This window comes from Heptranchias perlo, chromosome 10, assembly GCF_035084215.1.
Source record: "Heptranchias perlo isolate sHepPer1 chromosome 10, sHepPer1.hap1, whole genome shotgun sequence".
Lineage (NCBI taxonomy): Eukaryota > Metazoa > Chordata > Chondrichthyes > Hexanchiformes > Hexanchidae > Heptranchias > Heptranchias perlo.
The window spans coordinates 80949836-80970063 of NC_090334.1; the positions used below are offsets into that span (position 1 = coordinate 80949836).

Genomic DNA, 20228 nt, shown 5'->3' on the forward strand with positions numbered 1-20228 from the left:
GCCGTATGGCCCACTCCTGCTCCTATTTCTTACGTTCTTATGCAGCTAAATAAAGTTACTTTTGTTTAAAGGAGCCAATAGTTTCATTGTTTTTGCGATGTAGATTGCTCTGACATGGTTTGATCACCATTCTACGAATCATTTAACCTTAACAGTTCTTTTACTGAATATTTCACTCCCCTTCAGATCACAAACTCACAATGCTCACGGCTTCTAGTCTTTTTCCAGTTCAACGATTGAATCACTATGGGGCTAATAATGTGATAGTGGGTATATCAGTCAGCTGCTCCCAGTATTATGGGGGTCAGAGACCTGAGGCCTACATGGCACTTGAAGCATTGGGACATCCCAATGCACCTGGCCAGTGATTGGTGAGCTGAGACCCTGCACACAAGATGTTCACAACGCCCATATTTTATTTAAGGAGCCATCCCACGATGTGACAAGAGTGCCTGAGCAGAGCCGCAGTTGTGCAGAGCCCCAGTCGAGCAGAGCCCCAGTTGCACAGAGCCCCAGCCGTGCAGAGCCCCAGCCGTGCAGAGCCCCAGACGAGCGGAGCCCCAGTCGAGCGGAGCCCCAGCCGTGCAGAGCCCCAGTTGAGCGGAGCCCCAGTCGAGCGGAGCCCCAGCCGTGCAGAGCCCCAGTCGAGCAGAGCCCATTTGGAACGGTGGCTGAAGGGGAAGTTCTGTTGAAACATTTGACTTTCCCCCTTTCTGGCTCTTCCCCCCTCCACATGTGCACCCCTCCCCCCAGCATCCCTCCGTTACCGTCATTGCCCAGGAGAATTAGGCAGGTGCTCAATAAGCATCATGAGCGACACACCAAGACCATCAGAAAAGTACCCGAATGAGTTGACCACATGCTATCGGTTGGGATCAGTTCAATCAAGCATTGCCACACTCCGCACCAAAACAGAGCCAGTGTTCAGTGATGATCAGCAGCAACCATATTATCGCTGCCTATTTTATGTTCATTTCCTCTTTGCCTTTCAAGGAGGTGATAAAATTTTTTGTTTCTTTGAAGATAAAAGGGCAGATTCTCCTGTTATTGCTTTGGCACGTGTTGGGCCAAATCCAGGTTCAGTGCAAAGGGGAAAATTGGGCAGGAGGGACTGCACACCTGTGAAGGAACCTGTCCAATTTTCTATCAAATAATTGGGCAAGCTCTGTTACTGGCAATCGTTCCTACCTCATTTTCTTCTCTGTGCTGAGCCCAGACAATCCACAACTGCCAGGAGCAATAAGAGCAAAATCGGTTTGTTTCTCCATGTCTGTCACAGGTCCAACCAACAGCTCCCCTCTTAACTTAACCCCTTGATCTTCCACCCTCCAGAAACTCGAGTTCATCCAAAACTCTGCTGCCCGTACCCTAACTCGCACCAAATCTCATTCACCCATCACCCCTGTGCTCGCTGACCTACATTGGCTCCCAGTCCGGGAACGCCTCGATTTTAAAATGCCCATCCTTGTTTTCAAATCCTTCCATGGCCTCACCCCTCCCTATCTCTGTAACCTCCTCCAGCCCTACAACCATCCGAGATCTCTGCACTCCTCCAATTCTGGCTTGTTGCGCATCCCTGATTTTCTCCGCTCCACCATTGGCGGCCGTGGCTTCAGCTGCCTAGGCCCTAAGATCTGGAATTCCCTCCCTAAACCTCTCCGCCTCTCTACCCCCCCTCTCCTCCTTGACCTCTTTGACCAAGCTTTTGGTCACCTGTCCTAATATCTCCTATGTGGCTCAGTGTCAAATTTTGTCCGATTACGCGCCAGTGAAGCGCCTTGGGACGTTTTACTACGTTAAAGGCGCTATACAAACGCAAGTTGTTGTTGTTGTTCAGCATCTATTGCGTTCTTGACCTCAATATTTATCTTGATCTTAAATAGAGGTTCAGCAATTCCATTTCTAAAGCTGCTCCAAGAAGCCAGGTTGTCTCTTCATGTAAAAAAGTTATTTTCCCACCAGTCTTAACTCATGTCAAGTCTGACCAAGATCTGAATATTGCTGCCATATCTGGAAGGCTCTTCTAGCAACACTGTCGAACTCCTGGATGGGATGCAAGAGAAAGCTTGCCCTCCCTTGGTTCTAGTCTCTTTCCATCACAATTTCGCTTGCCTCTCTTTATTTTGTTGATTCTACTGTGGCCATTGTTCCTGTGAACTTTGCTCTCTTGCTCCTAAGAACCAAATACTCTTTCCTAAATGCCTTCCTCCTCCCTACATCCTCAATGGGTTGGAATCAATACTCACTGCACCATCTCCTATTCCAACTTATTCTTTCCCAGGGCTTTAAAACCCTTTTACTTTTTCCACCTTCTGGTGTCCTTCCCTTCACTTTGGTTTCCCAATAAAAAAATAGTGGATTCTGTGGTTACAGCAACTCGACAGTTAAACATAGCAAACTGTATAAATTGGCCCGAGAAGTCAGTCCTAAAACCTGTCGTCACTGGAACAGATTAAAAACACACTGTTCCCAGATTACGTGGTGTTTAAAATTACAGTTAAGGCCTTCAAAAAGAATAAGAGATTTCGACGGAATTATTTATAATATTTTTAACAGCCTCAAGCTAAAGCTGCTACTAACTGTAGTAAGTAATCTTCTCCCACTACACCCCCCCAAACACCAAGAAATGGCCATCTGTTTTGGAAAGATTGTTCTTGATTTCGGTTCCACAGATGGATTGCATTACATGCTCTTAATGTTCACCGTGCACTAGGATTGTCCAGAGTTACGTCAGGCTCTGAGTACCCACAAACAACGCCTGCGTCCTCTTGGTGCGAGCAATTGGTGGTCCCGACGTCTGAGTGGCGACATTGCAAGAGGCTCCTTTCGTTCCCTTCGCATTCCACATCATCCAGAAGAATTGGCCCGCTCCCTTGTCCAAACTCTGCTCTCCGATACGCCTTGATGGCAAACGGGAATCCAAGTTGGCGACACACAACAGCAGCCGACCGGCTGTCCCACAAGTCATCGCACACCGTCCCCCACACTCCGTTGATGTAAATCTCCACCCTGCCGCGGTCTGTCCTGCCGTGCTCATCCACTAGCCGCACTGCTCCATTCAGAGGGGTATCTTGTGGTCTCCTGCTGGCTGAGTCATGGCCGCGCTGCCTGCTACCACTGTTTGTACGTGGTTTAGGAGGCCTTGGCGCCGAAGTAGCTACTGGCTGTTGAGGAGCAACATCCCATTCCGTTTGCAACCTATCTAAGGTCTTGAGGAGCTCCTGGAACCAGTCTGGGGTGTTTTCCTCTTGTCCTACTACGGGTCTTTGTCTTCCTTTGGGTCTGTTCTTTGAAGGCTTCTTCTTCTTAGAGCGGTTTAAGATCAGCTCTGCGTGCACAAAGAAAGAACTAGATTTAAAGAGCACCTTCTCAAGTTTCTTAGAAACATCTCAAATTCTTTTGCATGCAATGAATTGCTGCTCCTACGGCAGACTTTTTCAACACACAGCAATGTCCCACCAATGAGATTAATAGCCAATTAATTTGTTTTTGCTGCTACTGATTGAAGGAGGAATGTTGTCCAGGAGGAGGGAACTTGCTGCTCTTCTCCAAGTCGTGCCCATGGGACCCTTAACATCCACCTGAACCACCATAGCGGGCAGGTCGAGGCTTGGTTTAATGTCTCATTTGACTGACTGCATTTCCCACAATGTAGCACTCCAACAGCAAAGTGTCAATCCAGATTATGGGTTCAAGTCCTGGTCCGGGACATGAGCCCACAACCTCTAAGTCAGATGTGGGAGTGCTAACAACTGAGTCAGGTAGCTTTACAAAAGTATAACATGTAACAGCAAACCTGATATTCCTTTCTATTGACACCTCTCAGTTGTGTCACAAATCTTTAAAACCCACCTTTGGTGACTATTTTGCATTAATCAATGTGGGGAGTGTCAGTCTTGGATGGAAGACACTAATTTTGTCCAGTTGTCAGCATTAAGAATGTACAGGGCAGGTACAGCACGGGTTAGATACAGAGTAAAGCTCCCTCTGCACTGTCCCATCAAACACTCCCAGGGCAGGTACAGGGTTAGATACAGAGTAAAGCTCCCTCTGCACTGTCCCATCAACATTCCCAGGGCAGGTACAGGGGGTTAGATACAGAGTAAAGCTCCCTCTACACTGTCCCATCAAACACTCCCAGGGCAGGTACAGCACGGTTTAGATACAGAGTAAAGCTCCCTCTACACTGTCCCATTAAACACTCCCAGGGCAGGTACAGCACGGGTTAGATACAGTGTAAAGCTCCCTCGACACACTGTCCCATCAAACACTCCCAGGGCAGGTACAGCACGGGTTAGATACAGTGGAAAGCTCCCTCTACACTGTCCCATCAAACACTCCCAGGGCAGGTACAGCACGGGTTAGATACAGTGTAAAGCTCCCTCTACACTGTCCCATCAAACACTCCCAGGGCAGGTACAGCACGGGTTAGATACAGAATAAAGCTCCCTCTACACTGTCCCATCAAACACTCCCAGGGCAGGTACAGCACGGGTTAGATACAGTGTAAAGCTCCCTCTACACTGTCCCATCAAACACTCCCAGGGCAGGTACAGCACGGGTTAGATACAGAGTAAAGCTCCCTCTACACTGTCCCATCAAACATTCCCAGGGCAGGTACAGCACGGGTTAGATACAGTGTAAAGCTCCCTCTACACTGTCCCATCAAACACTCCCAGGGCAGGTACAGCACGGGTTAGATACAGAATAAAGCTTCCTCTACACTGTCCCATCAAACACTCCCAGGGCAGGTACAGCACGGGTTAGATACAGAGTAAAGCTCCCTCTACACTGTCCCATCAAACACTCCCAGGGCAGGTACAGCACGGGTTAGATACAGAGTAAAGCTCCCTCTACACTGTCCCATCAAACACTCCCAGGGCAGGTACAGCACGGGTTAGATACAGAGTAAAGCTCCCTCTACACTGTCCCATCAAACACTCCCAGGGCAGGTACAGCACGGGTTAGATACAGAGTAAAGCTCCCTCTACACTGTCCCATCAAACACTCCCAGGGCAGGTACAGCACGGGTTAGATACAGAGTAAAGCTCCCTCTACACTGTCCCATCAAACACTCCCAGGGCAGGTATCACAAGTTAGATACAGAATAAAACCCCCACTTACACTGTCATACGAAGCATCCAAAGTCAAATATAGCACAACTCCCTTTACACTCCCATCAAGTATTCCCAGGTAAGATACAGCACAGGTTAGATCCAGAGCAAGACTCCTTATCCAATGCTCTATCAAATATAGCATGGGATAAATGCAAAGTAAAGCTCCCTCTGCACCTCTCTCTGCACAGTTGCCTATTTTGAATAAACCAATAGGGGTGACGCTGGGTTGCCCCAGGGTCACTGACAGAAAGGCAACTGCACAAACAGAGGAGGCACCAAAATCTATTCCTCGTGCTCCAGTCACCCTCCGAGGGTCACTCCAAGGGATAGTGACTGCATTTTCTTGGTTTTGTTGCATTTTATGATACTGTATCTGCAAACAGCAGCCACCAGTGTATTACAGTCAATTGGACCGTCCCATCGATGATCCAAATGGATAAGTCGCACGGTACACAAGAAGAAAAGGACTGCTGAGGGCAGCACACTTACTTGATTTAGGCACGAAGCTGATGAGCCGACTTTTCACTTTAACTGGTAAGGGGGTGTAGTGACATTTTAGGGGCGGTGCCCTCCTGAGGGGCAGAACAAGAATTAGGATTTAAATGGTTCCCTCCTCCAACGGAAGTTGCAGTTTCTTTTCACTTTTAAAAATCTGCTGCAGAGATCAAAACTTGAACAAAAAACACTTTTTGCAATAAATACATTACCTACTTGACACAAATAGCTACCAATATTTTAAATCCAATCATCACTCTGGATTAAGAATCACTGATTAACTTTTATATTCACGGGACTGGAGCTCTATCAATGACTCGGTGGGTAAATTCAAGCGAATGTGATGCTATAGGCCAGGAAAGTCAATCGTACAATCCCCTCTGTGTGCTGAGTTGGATGACATCAGCCGAGAGGGCAGTATCCTCTGGATTAGGCAGGGAAAATGTCAACCAGGGTTCCCACTCCTGATTGCTAGCCTGTGACTTCTGCCGGTAAGTGCACATGTGTATATGCCATTTGAAAGGACAGGATCAGGCTTGACCGTGATGCCTCTACAGCTGAATATCCTGTTGACACGCACTGTCTAGCTTCACCCATGAAGAATGGCCACTCAGGTGGGGAACCCCAGAAAGAGTCAGCACTTTCAGGAGAGGAGGGGGGGTGGGGAAATTGGAAAAGAAACTCCTTTGGCTCTATTGACATCTCATTGAATTGTAATCCCGGGAGAAGTGCTTGCTCTGTTTATGTTTGGGATATAAGGAAAAATTCCCGTTGCACGTCCCAGCTACGGAGCCTCACTTGGCAGGAGCATGTATCAGGAAATTACGCCTATCCCGTGATTTTCTGTCCATTAAAATGGAGGGAAAATCACGTGTGCACAGTATACACTCCCAGTGGGCGAGGCTCTGTGCTTGGAGTGCAAAATTAAAAAATTTAATCTCATATCCCCAAAGGTTCATATCTACTTATAATATTCACACTACAGGAGTGCAGCTGAAGGCAAACACCTAGTCCTCCCTCCATCATCCGAGACTCTGGGAGCAGAAGGGGCGACTGACCCACAGCAATGTGGATCTATCAATGTTCTGTTGGATTAAGGGAGCCACTTTCTGTGGCAAGCTGGTGCCCGTCTTTTCTTTCAGGGTCTCTGCATTGCACCGCTAAACCCAGCAGCCCTACAAAGACCAGTTCCCAACTCATAGCCTAAAAGCAGGAGAGAGGCTCGAAGAGGCTGCTCTCCTGAAACAAGAGCCCTGAACAAGTACTTTACGTTGTAATGACCTTGGGTGTGCAGGTTATGAGTCAGGCACATTACCTGCAAGGCACTCAGTAATCATTGTGGTGCTCCAGTTCTACTTATTTTTATCATTTGCATTTGTTACTGTGCCTTACCGTGAAGGGTCAACTATTTTGTAAACCACTCCAGCGGTAGACGTGGCTGTAGGAACCCGCGTAGACAGGAAATATAATTCTCCTGGAGAGAAAAATAATTTGGAAGAGACAGATATGGATACATTCCAACTCCATTATTGTTTACAGATTCAGATGTTAGCACTGATCTTGAGAAGGCTAAAATGGGTTTCTACTTAATTTGCATTTATATACTGCCTCATCACATTCCAAAGCACGTCACAGCCAATAAATTACACTTTTTGAAGTGTAGTCATTGCTGTTAAGTAAGCGAACGGAACAGTCAGTGTGCACGCAGAAAGATCCCAAAATGAAAGGCCAGTTAAACTGTTTGTGGTCAGGACACCCAGAGGATTCCCTGCTCTTCTTCAAATAATGCCAAGGGACCTCTTCTGTCCAGACAGCCAGGACCTCAGTTTAACATCCCATTGATTGATAGCACGTCCTGACAGTGCAGCGCTCCCCCTACGTTTTTGAAATGAGAGCTAGGCCATTCAGGAGTGAAATCAGGAGGCACTTTTTCACACAGTGGAAAATGGTAGTGGAAATGTGGAACTCGCTCCCCCAAAGGGCAGTGGATCAATTAAAATTTTTAAAAGACTGAGATTGATAGACTTTTGTTGAATAAGGGTATTGTGGGACAGGGAGCAAAGGTGGGTAAACAGAGTTGAGGTGCAGATCAGCCATGATCTGATTGAATGGCAGAACAGGCTCAAGGTGCAGAATGACCTCCTCCTGGTTCCATATATCCCTTACAACTACTGCACTGTAGGCGTCAGCCTGGATTATGTGCCCAAGCCTCTAGAATGGGGCTAAGAGCCCACAACCATTCTGACTCAGAGGCAAAGTGTGCTACCACTGAGCCACAGCTGACACCATCAGGGCTGGTTTTTAAAAGGCTGCAGGCAAGGCTGAGGGAGATAAAGAGTTCACCAGCTTTAAGGTCCCGGGAAAGGATGAGTTAGAAAAGGATTCAATGCGGCCAGTGTTGATTTCAGTGATTATGTGCATAGGAGTATAGGAATGTCCAGCTGTGGAAAAGGCCATTATGCTCCATCTGGCCGATCCCAGAATCTGGGAAATTCGGGGAGAAGGATAAGTGTGTAGGAAGGACTACTCGGAATTGAGTTCACAGTCGCCGATTTCTTTTAAACTGGTATTAGAAACAGAATGGGTGCAGATCACATCATGCGTCAGACAGACGAGAATTACCTGCTTCATCCTCAGCAAAGGAGATAATGTATCGATAATATTGATTCTGGAGTCCTGGGAATAGACACGTCTGACCCTTTCCCATGCAGATCTTATAATCGTGCCACCTGCCAGTTCTGGAATCCTCAGACAGTCCCATTAGACGTCTGTTTGGGGAGTGAGGGAAAAACACAACAGAATAACACTGAAGGACAATTGGTTAACAAAGCAGGCGAAAGAACATGATCGCTGCTGAGGGGCCTTCTTTTGCATGTAAATTTTATGCTCAGCAAAGTGAAGGACTATAGCTGGGAATTGGAACACTTTCTTACCCCCAGAATACAGTGTCAGTATCAAGCATTCCCAGGCAATTCTCCTCAACTTCTGACCAGACATCTATCTTTCATTGGCCCATCACTCAATGACATTAGAGAAAGCACACTTTCCTCAGGCACAGTTCCCTCTCAAAATCTATATTATCACATCCTCTCTGACCATCTATTTAGCTGCATCAACTTTTTCTCCCATCTGACTCCCCTCCAGCCCCCACCCTCCTCACCCCTTTCGCAAGTTCCTATCTTTTTCCAATTTGCAGCTTGTCCTCAGTTAGGCCTACTGCTTGTGTCCTCGACCCCCTCACCACTAAACTCCTAACCACACCTCCCATTAGCCCAATGCTAGCTAACATTCCAGGCCTCTATGATATCCATGATCAAGGTGCCTATTTTCACTTCTGCCACACTGCCATCCTCTGCCCCGCCTCACTCCCACCACACAGGAAACTCTCATCCATGCCGTTGTCACCTCCAGGCTCAACTTCAATGCTTTCCTCATTGCTCTCCTTAGCTCCAGCCCATATAACCTCGCCCAACATGACTCCAACTTGTCCAAAACCCTGCTGCCTGCATCCTGTCCATTCTAAGTTTGGTTCCACAATCCTCACCAACCACTAGTTTCCCACTTTCCCCAAAGTATTAAATTCAAAATCCTTATTTATAAATCTCTTAATAGTCTCGTCCCTCCCTATCTTGGAGCCTCCTCTAGGGCCATGTGTCCTAGCTTATTCCCTCCGTTACTCTGACTATGTGTCCTCTATGCCTCCATTCCGCCACAATAATTTCAATTACATCCGATTCCTTTGCGCACTATTGTAATGAAGACAATGTGGGTGATTCTGCGATCCCACACTGCCAATGGGAAGCCATAGTTGTAGGGAGCACGGGTTGGAGATAGGGCCAAAAATTCTATACCGTTGACCCCAACCCCAGCTCCTCGGTTGCTTGCTCAGTCTGAACCTGACAGTTCGCGACCTCTTTTGAGTGTAGTATGAGCTTAAGACCCCATGTTCTAGCCATCATCAAAACTGCTTAATTCAACTCTGCAACGATGCCCTTACCTCATCGCCACCACAGCTGAAACCCTATCCCAGACCTGACCTCTCGAACATATTCCATACCGGCCTCCTGAACTCCACTCCACACAAACTGCAACTCATCAAAACCTCTGCTGCCCGCACCCTGTTCTGCATTAAGTCTCGCTCATCACCGATGTTCTTTGCCTTCTTGTCCCCAATATCTTAAATTCAAAGCCCTCATCCTCCTTTACACATCCCTCCGCGATGTCACCCCACCCCATTTCTGTCACCTCCTCCAGCTCTACTTCCCAACCTGTGCCTTCAGTGCCCAGGCTCTGATCTCCTGTGCACCAATCATCCTCCTACTCCACCCTCAGTGTCAGAGCCTTCAACTGCCTTGACCGACCTTCTGAAACTCCAACCTTATTGCCTCTTCCCCGTTAAAAAACCTCCGCAAAACCAGTGCCTTAGAACATGCTTGTGATTATCTCCGAACTCTTCCACCATTGCCTGACATCCATCTCTTCTCTGTAAAGCCCAGTGGACTGTTTATTATGTTAAAGGTGCCTTATATAAATGCAAGTCAGGTGTTAATGACATACCCACTCATAAAGTCTCCGAATATGTAGAGTCCGTTAAGGTTGGGAGACTCGCAGCCTCTGTAGATGTAGCCACCAGTGATAGACTTGCCGACACTATGAGGATAAGCAAATATAGGCAGAACATCATCTGTAAGAGAACAGTGTTAAACGTCAGTCAGCCAGCGAGGAGAAAAAGTGTGGGAGGTTGTTGTGAATAAAGGACATGTTTCTGTTTAAAACAGCTCAGTTATATCATGCACACAGTTCCTGGTGTCATTCCCATCATATTCTCTGGGATATAAGCAAGCTGTGCTATTATAATGATCACACTTACCAGAACCCTACAGCACTGAATCTCGGGGGTCGGGGTGGGGGGCGCACCTAATCGCCATGAGGCAGGTGGGCACAGCATCAGGTGTTTCTCCACCATCTGCCTGCTCATGTTGGCTGGAAGCCCTGGTACCCACCCATCAGCATGGGGGCTGATCGATCAAAATATACACAAATAAATCCTTCCAGAAACCTGACCAGGGGGGCCCCCTAACTTTGGGGAATCAGCCTCCACTGATTTGCCAGATACCAGTTGAGGCCAAGGAGCAGGAACTCCCTGCACGGGGAGTGCCCACCCTGGCTCTACCCCCTGGCTGTCATTTGCCTTGTAAGGGAGGGCGGAGTGTCCGGGAAACAGTGGGCACATTTTCTATAATATACACAGGGGCTGCTATCCCCTATAATATACACAGGGGCTGCTATCCCCTATAATATACACAGGAGCTGCTATCCCCTACAATATACACAGGAGCTGCTATCCCCTATAATATACACAGGAGCTGCTATCCCCTATAATATACACAGGAGCTGCTATCCCCTATAATATACACAGGAGCTGCTATCCCCTATAATATACACAGGAGCTGCTATCCCCTACAATATACACAGGAGCTGCTATCCCCTATAATATACACAGGAGCTGCTATCCCCTATAATATACACAGGGGCTGCTATCCCCTATAATATACACAGGGGCTGCTATCCCCTACAATATACACAGGGGCTGCTATCCCCTACAATGTACACAGGGGCTGCTATCCCCTACAATATACACAGGGGCTGCTATCCCCTATAATATACACAGGGGCTGCTATCCCCTACAATATACACAGGGGCTGCTATCCCCTACAATATACACAGGGGCTGCTATCCCCTATAATATACACAGGGGCTGCTATCCCCTACAATATACACAGGGGCTGCTATCCCCTTTAATATACACAGGGGCTGCTATCCCCCATAATATACACAGGGGCTGCTATCCCCTACAATATACACAGGGGCTGCTATCCCCTTTAATATACACAGGGGCTGCTATCCTCTTTCATATACACAGGGGCTGCTATCCCCCATAATATACACAGGGGCTGCTATCCCCTTCAATATACACAGGGGCTGCTATCCTCTTTAATATACACAGGGGCTGCTATCCCCTACAATATACACAGGGGCTGCTATCCCCTATAATATACACAGGGGCTGCTATCCCCTTTAATATACACAGGGGCTGCTATCCTCTTTAATATACACAGGGGCTGCTATCCCCTACAATATACACAGGGGCTGCTATCCCCTATAATATACACAGGGGCTGCTATCCCCCATAATATACACAGGGGCTGCTATCCTCTTTAATATACACAGGGGCTGCTATCCCCTACAATATACACAGGGGCTGCTATCCCCCATAATATACACAGGGGCTGCTATCCTCTTTAATATACACAGGGGCTGCTATCCCCTACAATATACACAGGGGCTGCTATCCCCTATAATATACACAGGGGCTGCTATCCCCTATAATATACACAGGGGCTGCTATCCCCTATAATATACACAGGGGCTGCTATCCCCTATAATATACACAGGGGCTGGTATCCCCTATAATATACACAGGGGCTGCTATCCCCTATAATATACACAGGGGCTGCTATTGTCTATAATACACATAGGGGTGCGAGTCCACTTTAAGATATCGGCTGACCATCTAGGCCAGTGTATGAACCAGCCGATCTTCATGCCTCCCTGAGACCAGCGAGCTGCCTCTGGGGCCGTAACTGACATCTAAACAAATGAACCCCGCTGACTAATTTCCCATGGCCCTGCCACCGGCCTCGTTAGGCACGTGGTATGTGCCGATTCTGGTGCCATCCAATTACTAGGTTGTGGTATTTGTTATTCCCTATGACAGAAATGGTGCCTGCTATTTCCTACCTCACACAGAGGAACTGTTATTCCCTGTGATATTCACAGAGGATGTTATTACTATAAGAAACACACCAGGGCGATTTTCCTGGCTGGTATGTCTGGGCACAGCGAATATCAGAAAACGAGGTGGTCTGAGTACACGCCTGCACAGGAACCTGCACGACTTCCCTTCCAATTCAAATAAAGGCAATACTGTTCCAGGTGTGAGTTCCAACCCACCAATTTACTGATAATCATTGCGCCCAGGCATTCCACTCACTGGGCACAGGAAAATCTTCACTAGGATCAATTAACACCTATACTGTTCAAAGACTCCCCCGTAATATACACGGGGCCTGCCATTCCTTATAATATACACGGGGCCTGCCATTCCTTATAATATACACGGGGCCTGCCATTCCTTATAATATACACGGGGTTTACCATTCCTTATAATATACACGGGGTCTACCATTCCTTATAATATACACGGGGTCTACCATTCCTTATAATATACACGGGGTTTACCATTCCTTATAATATACACGGGGTCTACCATTCCTTATAATATACACGGGGTCTACCATTCCTTATAATATACACGGGGTCTACCATTCCTTATAATATACACGGGGTTTACCATTCCTTATAATATACACGGGGCCTGCCATTCCTTATAATATACACGGGGTCTACCATTCCTTATAATATACACGGGGTTTACCATTCCTTATAATATACACGGGGTCTACCATTCCTTATAATATACACGGGGCCTGCCATTCCTTATAATATACACGGGGCCTGCCAGTCCTTATAATATACACGGGGCCTGCCAGTCCTTATAATATACACGGGGCCTGCCAGTCCTTATAATATACACGGGGCCTGCCATTCCTTATAATATACACGGGGCCTGCCAGTCCTTATAATATACACGGGGTCTACCATTCCTTATAATATACACGGGGCCTGCCAGTCCTTATAATATACACGGGGCCTGCCAGTCCTTATAATATACACGGGGCCTGCCATTCCTTATAATATACACGGGGTTTACCATTCCATATAATATACACGGGGCCTACCATTCCTTATAATATACACGGGGCCTGCCATTCCTTATAATATACACGGGGCCTGCCATTCCTTATAATATACACGGGGCCTGCCAGTCCTTATAACATACACGGGGCCTACCATTCCTTATAATATACACGGGGCCTGCCATTCCTTATAATATACACGGGGCCTGCCAGTCCTTATAATATACACGGGGCCTGCCAGTCCTTATAACATACACGGGGCCTGCCATTCCTTATAATATACACGGGGCCTGCCAGTCCTTATAACATACACGGGGCCTGCCATTCCTTATAATATACTCAGGGTTTACCATTCCATATAATATACATGGGGCCTGCCATTTCTTATAATATACACGGGGTCGACCATTCCTGATAATATACACGGGGCCTGCCATTCCTTATAATATACTCAGGGTTTACCATTCCATATAATATACACGGGGCCTGCCATTCCTTATAATATACTCAGGGTTTACCATTCCATATAATATACACGGGGCCTGCCAGTCCTTATAACATACACGGGGCCTGCCATTCCTTATAATATACACGGGGCCTGCCAGTCCTTATAACATACACGGGGCCTGCCATTCCTTATAATATACTCAGGGTTTACCATTCCATATAATATACATGGGGCCTGCCATTTCTTATAATATACACGGGGTCGACCATTCCTGATAATATACACGGGGCCTGCCATTCCTTATAATATACTCAGGGTTTACCATTCCATATAATATACATGGGGCCTGCCATTTCTTATAATATACACGGGGTCGACCATTCCTGATAATATACACAGTGCTTCTATTTCCAAACATTTTCTAACGTCAGTCGTGGGCAAAATCTTTGAATCTATAATTCAAGTTAAATTAGTAAGCATTTAGAATTGTATGGGTTAAGCAAGGGCATCCAGTATGGTTTGGTTTAAGAAAAGTCATTTAAAGAACTGGAATGATAAAAGGAACACTATAATGTGGTGTACATGGATTTTCAGAAGGCATTTGACAATGTGTCTCACAAGAAAGTTGTTCGAAATTTCAGGCTTATAATTTGAGGAAATGTAGCAGTGTGGATGGAAAGTTGGTTGTCAGAGTTAAGGTGGACGGGTGTTGCTCAGATTGGAGATGGGTTGAAGGTGGTCAGTGCTGGGTCCACTTTTGTTCTCAGTGTATATAGATGATTTGGAGAACAGAGTCTCGAAATTTGCAATGACACAAAAGTAGGGGATTTTCAGCAAAAAGGGCTGTAAAAGACTTCAAGAAGATCTCGAGAGGTTAGCAGAATGCACAGGTGGTATCAATGCGAATAGGTAAGGTAATACAATTTTGGAGAAAAATCAAGCAATGGGGACCTACTCACAATGGAATGACGATGAAGAGTGTGGATGAATAGACAGAGCTAAGGGTTCAAATATATAATTCATTGAAAGTGTGATTGCAGGTGGATTGTGATTAGGTTTTATAAAAAGGGACATAGACCACAACACTAAAACAGTAATGATGAATTTATACCTAACATTGATTAGGCCACAGTTAAGGTACTGTGTGTAGTTTTGGGCGCACCGTTATAGAAAGGACACTAAAGCCCTAGACAGTATACAGTGTAGATTCACCAGGGTGCAGCCAGGCATGGGAACTACAGTTATGCGGAGAGATTTAATAGAGGTTTTAAAAAATGTTAAGAGCTTTGATAAAGTGAATGGGAAAGACTATATCCTCTGATTGGGGAGCTCGCATTGAGGGATCATCAATTTCAAATGATCATTAATAGAGTGAGGTGTGGAGAGAGTTCTTTACACAGGTTGCTGGGATATGGAATGCTTTGCCACAGGGAGTGATAGGAGCAGAGACCATTGCATCTTTTAAGGAAAAAATGGATAAATATTTGAAGCTGAGGAAGGTACAAGATTATGGGGAGAGCGCAGGGCAGTGAGATACTTATGGATTGCTCTAGTAAAGAGGCAGCATAAACAATGATCCGAATGGCCTCCTTTTGTGTTGTAAACTTCCATGGTTTCTAAAAACCACACAGGGACTCTTATTCCCTATAATATACGCAGGGGCTGCTATTCCCTAATATATCGAGGGGGCTATTCCCTATAATACCAATAGGGTCTCATATTCCCTATAATACCAATAGGGTCTCATATTCCCTATAATACCAATAGGGTCTCATATTCCCTATAATACCAATAGGGTCTCATATTCCCTGTAATAACAATAGGGTCTCATATTCCCTATAATACCAATAGGGTCTCATATTCCCTACACTATGTACAGGGTTTGATATTCCCTCCAATATACACAAGGGCTGCTATTCTCAAGAATATACGCAGAGGTCGCTAGTCCCTATAATACATACAGGGACTGCCAGAACCTATAATATACACAAGGTCTGCTATTTCCCTACAACAGGGGTATCCAAGTTGTTTATCTTTGTGGACCACTCAGATGTGTCTCATGGAGCTTCATAATCTACTTGTAAAACGATGGGGAAAAAAAATCGTTTCTCACTCAGGGAGGAATTTGCACAGAGCTTCTTGTCGTAGCATGAAAACCCTTCTCTCGCTTTCCAACCGTAGTTTTTCCCTTTCTCAACAATGTCCACTTCCTCAAATTTGTTCTGTCCGACGTCTCCACAGAAGATCCTTCCTTTGCCGTGCTTTGTTTGCGGGTCACCGCGATCCACAGAGCATCGCCACATATTCCGTACGCCGTAGGCATAAACCTCCGGCCGTGCATCTTGATCCAGGACGAATGGATTGTCAGGTGGAATCTTATAAAGGGGACCGCGATTATTATTGTTGACATCAATCCGAAGCACTTTACCCAGCAAGGTTGACCTGGAGAGGTGTGGAGACATAGATTACATTGCAACTGTGACAAGTAACACTTATCATTTGAAGTTTTACATTGCTTGCTCATTTTGTAATATGTTCTTTACGGTTGGGCAGGTTGAGTATCTAATTTATGTGTATCAATGGGCATCCAAGAGATAACACAACAGCAGAGAAAAAGGTTAATTTAAAGGAGGGAAATCCTGGAAGGATCGCGCCATTATTCAAGCAAGGAGGGACGGTCTGAATAAAAAGTCTTTAATAAAGACACAGTAGCAGGATTTCCTGAAATTCTGCAACCTTAGTGGCAGTTAATGGGGTGGGGGGGAAGATTGGGCAGGACCTACTACGCTGGATCCATTTTGACATATTTTCCAGTGTCACTTCCATATTTAGGTGGGTGCATTTACATAAATGAATAATCATGCAGTGACATCATGCTTCATATTTTCTGATATTATCACCTTGCATCACCCACTCCTGCCCCTGCTCCAGCCCACCCGCTGCTGAAACCCTCATCCATGCCTTTGTCACTTTCAGGCTCCATTATTCCAAGGCTCTCCTGGCCGGCCTTCCATTCTCCACCTTCCGTCAACTTCAGCTCATCCAAAACTCTGCTGCCTGTGTCCGCAAACAAGTCCCACTGGCCCATCATCCCTGTCCTCGTGAGTTTAATGTGGAGCTGGCAGGAGCATGCCTCCAATTCAAAACTCACATCGTGTTCAGATCCCTTCGTGGCCTCCCACCTCCCTATCTCCATTCCTCTGATTCTGGCCTCTCAGCCTCCCTTCGCCCATCATTGGCAACAGTACTTTCAGTCCAATCCCTCCCTAAAGCCCTCTGCCTCTCCACCACCCTCTCCTCCTTTAGGGCCCTCCTTAAAACCCACCTCTTTTGGTTACCCCTCTTAGTATCTTCTTTGTCTCAATGTCTAATTGGCCTCTATGAAGCGTCTTGGGATGTTTTTCTATGTTAAAGGCGCTATACAAATGTCAGCTGTAATTGTTGCTGCCAAATCTGGTTACTAGCAATCCTGGAAGATAACAGGCGACCAGCGCGGCTAGGACAGGCACAACACTTTCAAACGTTGAAATCCGGGTACGGTACCAAAGCGGTTATGTTACTGGACTAGTAATCCAGAGGCCCGGACTAATATTCCAGAGTCATGAGTTCAAATCCTGCCATGACAGCTGAGGAATTTAAATTCAATTAATTAAATAAAATCGGGAATTTAAAAAAAATTGGTATCAATAATGGTGGCCATGAAACTACTGGATTGTCGTAAAACCCATCTGGCTCACTGATGCCCTTTAGGGAAGGAAACCTGCTGTCCTTACCCGGTCTGGCCTATATGTGACTCCAGACCCACAGCAATGTGGTTGATTCTTAACCGCCCTCTGAAATGGCCCAGCAAACCACTCAGTTATTCAAGATGGTGGCTCACCACCACCTTCTCAAGGGGCAATTAGGGATGGGCAATAAATGCCAGCCTCGCCAGCGACGCCCACATCCCAAGAACGAATAATATATAAAAAAGTCTCCACAGAGGTGAGCACGGTCAGTTCAGGGGCCATCAATGCATGCATCCAGCGCAGCCGATTCATTCACCGAAACTGAGTTTCCAAAATGTTTTGCTGCGGTGAGTCTACCTGTCCTATTTAAACTGTTGCAGGCGTCTGACTCCAGCAACGGAAGGCATCATCCTCCCCACCCCCCCATCCCAACAGTGAGCTCCCCCAGCTCGGGTGAGAATCCTGCCGGGAGCTTGCCAAAAATGCTAAATAAAGGCTGACCCTATAAACCGTGGGAGTCAGCGATGGGTCACTTGGACAGACAGAAGTCCTTCCCCGTTGGTGGGCAAAAACACTTTGGTAATGATGAAGGCAATTGCAGAGTTTGTTGTGGTTTGGTGAAATAGAGAAATAAGCCAGGTTATAATATTCTCAATCATTGTAAAACCCACCCACTGACCCGATGGAACAGTCTGCAGATTCATTCTACTGTGGCTCGACCTGGATGAAACCACTTCTGTGGTGAATAAAAGTTGTTTTTAATCACACCCAGCTCGTATCTAAAGGAGATTGAGAGAGAGAGAGAGAGAGAGAGAGAAAGAAGTGCCAGTACATTCAAAAGAAAAGCAATAAAACAAACGCAAAAACTCAACGTAGAATGTCCAAAACCAGCCAAATTTGTAGAAAGTAGAAGTGGCCTTTTCCCTGTGTGACACATCATTGTAGATGGGTGTAGGGGAATTTGAAAGGGCCTGCTCGCGCGGCAACCAAAGCAGCACAGTGTTTAAAACTCATCCTGGTTCAATTCGTGGTCTGTGCTGAACTAGCTGATCTCAAGTGGGATGGTGGTAAAGTTGCTTCAGTCGGCTGCAGTTCCCCTGTGCAGGGAGGAACAATTACTTCTGCTTGTTATCCAGTAACCCTTGTTGCTGGGGGGAGTCCAAGATTGGGCTTGGCAGTGACGCCTTCACAGTTAAATAGCTCACAGACACCCCAAAAAAGAACATTGGGGTGAAATTCAACTTCGGCGGGAGATTGAATGGAACGGAAAATCGGGGAGGGTGTATACTGAGCGACCCGCCCTGCACTTCCAGTGTTTCATAAAATAATCCTGTCACATGACTCCTTTTCGAAAAATATAGCTGAAACCACGATGAATGAAAGGAAATAATACTTTACTTGTTTTGAGCATTTCCGTATTTCCCAAAAGGATCGCCAGCCATCCCACCATCTCCGGTGAAAATGTAGAGATAGCCATCATCTGCAAAAAGGAGCTGGCCTCCATTATGGTTTGATGCTGGTTCGTCCACTTCCAGAATAATCCTGGAAAAATAGGACTTCTGGTTAAAGTTGGCAATAACTTAGAAAAGAAGCAATGGGGGGCAATTTTAACCTAACCCGCCCGTCGGGACAGTGACAAGGTCGGGTGCAATGCTGGCTTTACACCCTGCCTGATTTTACTCTCCATTGGACTCAATGTGATCCTGTGGATTTCCCCACCCAGTGACTTAGGTTAAAATTACCCCCGGTGTCTTTACAAACACAAGAAAGGCTTTGTCTGGCTGGGTGTGTGGGGCATGCTATATTGGCATTCCATAATTGGGGTCGTGAGTTCCCCATGGCTGGGAGAAACATTCAGCAGACACCAGTCACGTCATCACGAAGAGAGGAATAACTCTTTGAGTGGGTCGTCATTCTTCCCCGGTCAAACAGATGCCCCTTCACACCATCCTCGGGGACGCCTGAGAGTTGGTGATGTCGTCCTCAAGTTTCTTCACTTCCTCATCCAAACTGGTCACCAGATAATCACACCAAATAAGCAGCCAACCGACAGCTTCTGCCGATCTAGCACAATTTAACGGTTCGTCTCTATCTCCAGATTATTGCTCCACTCTTCCATGACTTCGCATGCGACATTAATCGTTGGCTTACGAGTGGCACTGGAAGAAGTTTGGAAATAGATTTCCTGCGTCCCCTCTTCACCAATAGCCCAGGCAAACCTATAGAGAGGAAGAAGAGAAGAGGAACTGGATGGGTTAGCATACTGGCCTTCCACTTCAGACCCAGTCTAGACTGACTCTAAGGATTCGATGAATCTGGGTAGGTTCAACTCAATTCCTAAGATCTATAGCACAAAACGGGCCACATGTTGACAAATTGGTTGTCTCGTTCAGAGAAGCCATAACGGCTGGTGTGGGAAAAATAAATATTCACAATGATGCAACTGGGATGCTTTCCTCACTCTTGTGTTAAGGTAAATCATAGAGAGGTTTACCGGCTGTGCTATATCTGATCTGACAGTACTTTATCCTGGAACCTGGTGCCCAAATGGAAAATGTGCCACTTCTTTGAAAATCCCCAAAGCATGGGCAAATGCAGGGTCCGTCTATGTATCTCAACA

At 46.4% G+C, this 20228-nt stretch overlaps 1 protein-coding gene across 1 annotated transcript in view; it reads right to left on the reverse strand.

The window, feature by feature from the left end:
- Window positions 1-729: 729 nt before the first annotated feature.
- The window catches only part of hhipl1 (HHIP-like 1), a 51327-nt gene continuing 31828 nt past the window's right edge, over window positions 730-20228 (reverse strand). Inside the window, exons 3-9 of the mRNA XM_067992090.1 lie at window positions 19007-19150; window positions 15994-16322; window positions 10170-10296; window positions 8235-8380; window positions 7005-7086; window positions 5607-5689; window positions 730-3328 (exon numbers count right to left, since the gene is read on the reverse strand). Coding sequence (XP_067848191.1) covers window positions 2700-3328; window positions 5607-5689; window positions 7005-7086; window positions 8235-8380; window positions 10170-10296; window positions 15994-16322; window positions 19007-19150 — 1540 coding nt within the window. The 3' untranslated portion in view covers window positions 730-2699. The remainder of the gene's footprint in view (window positions 3329-5606; window positions 5690-7004; window positions 7087-8234; window positions 8381-10169; window positions 10297-15993; window positions 16323-19006; window positions 19151-20228) is intronic.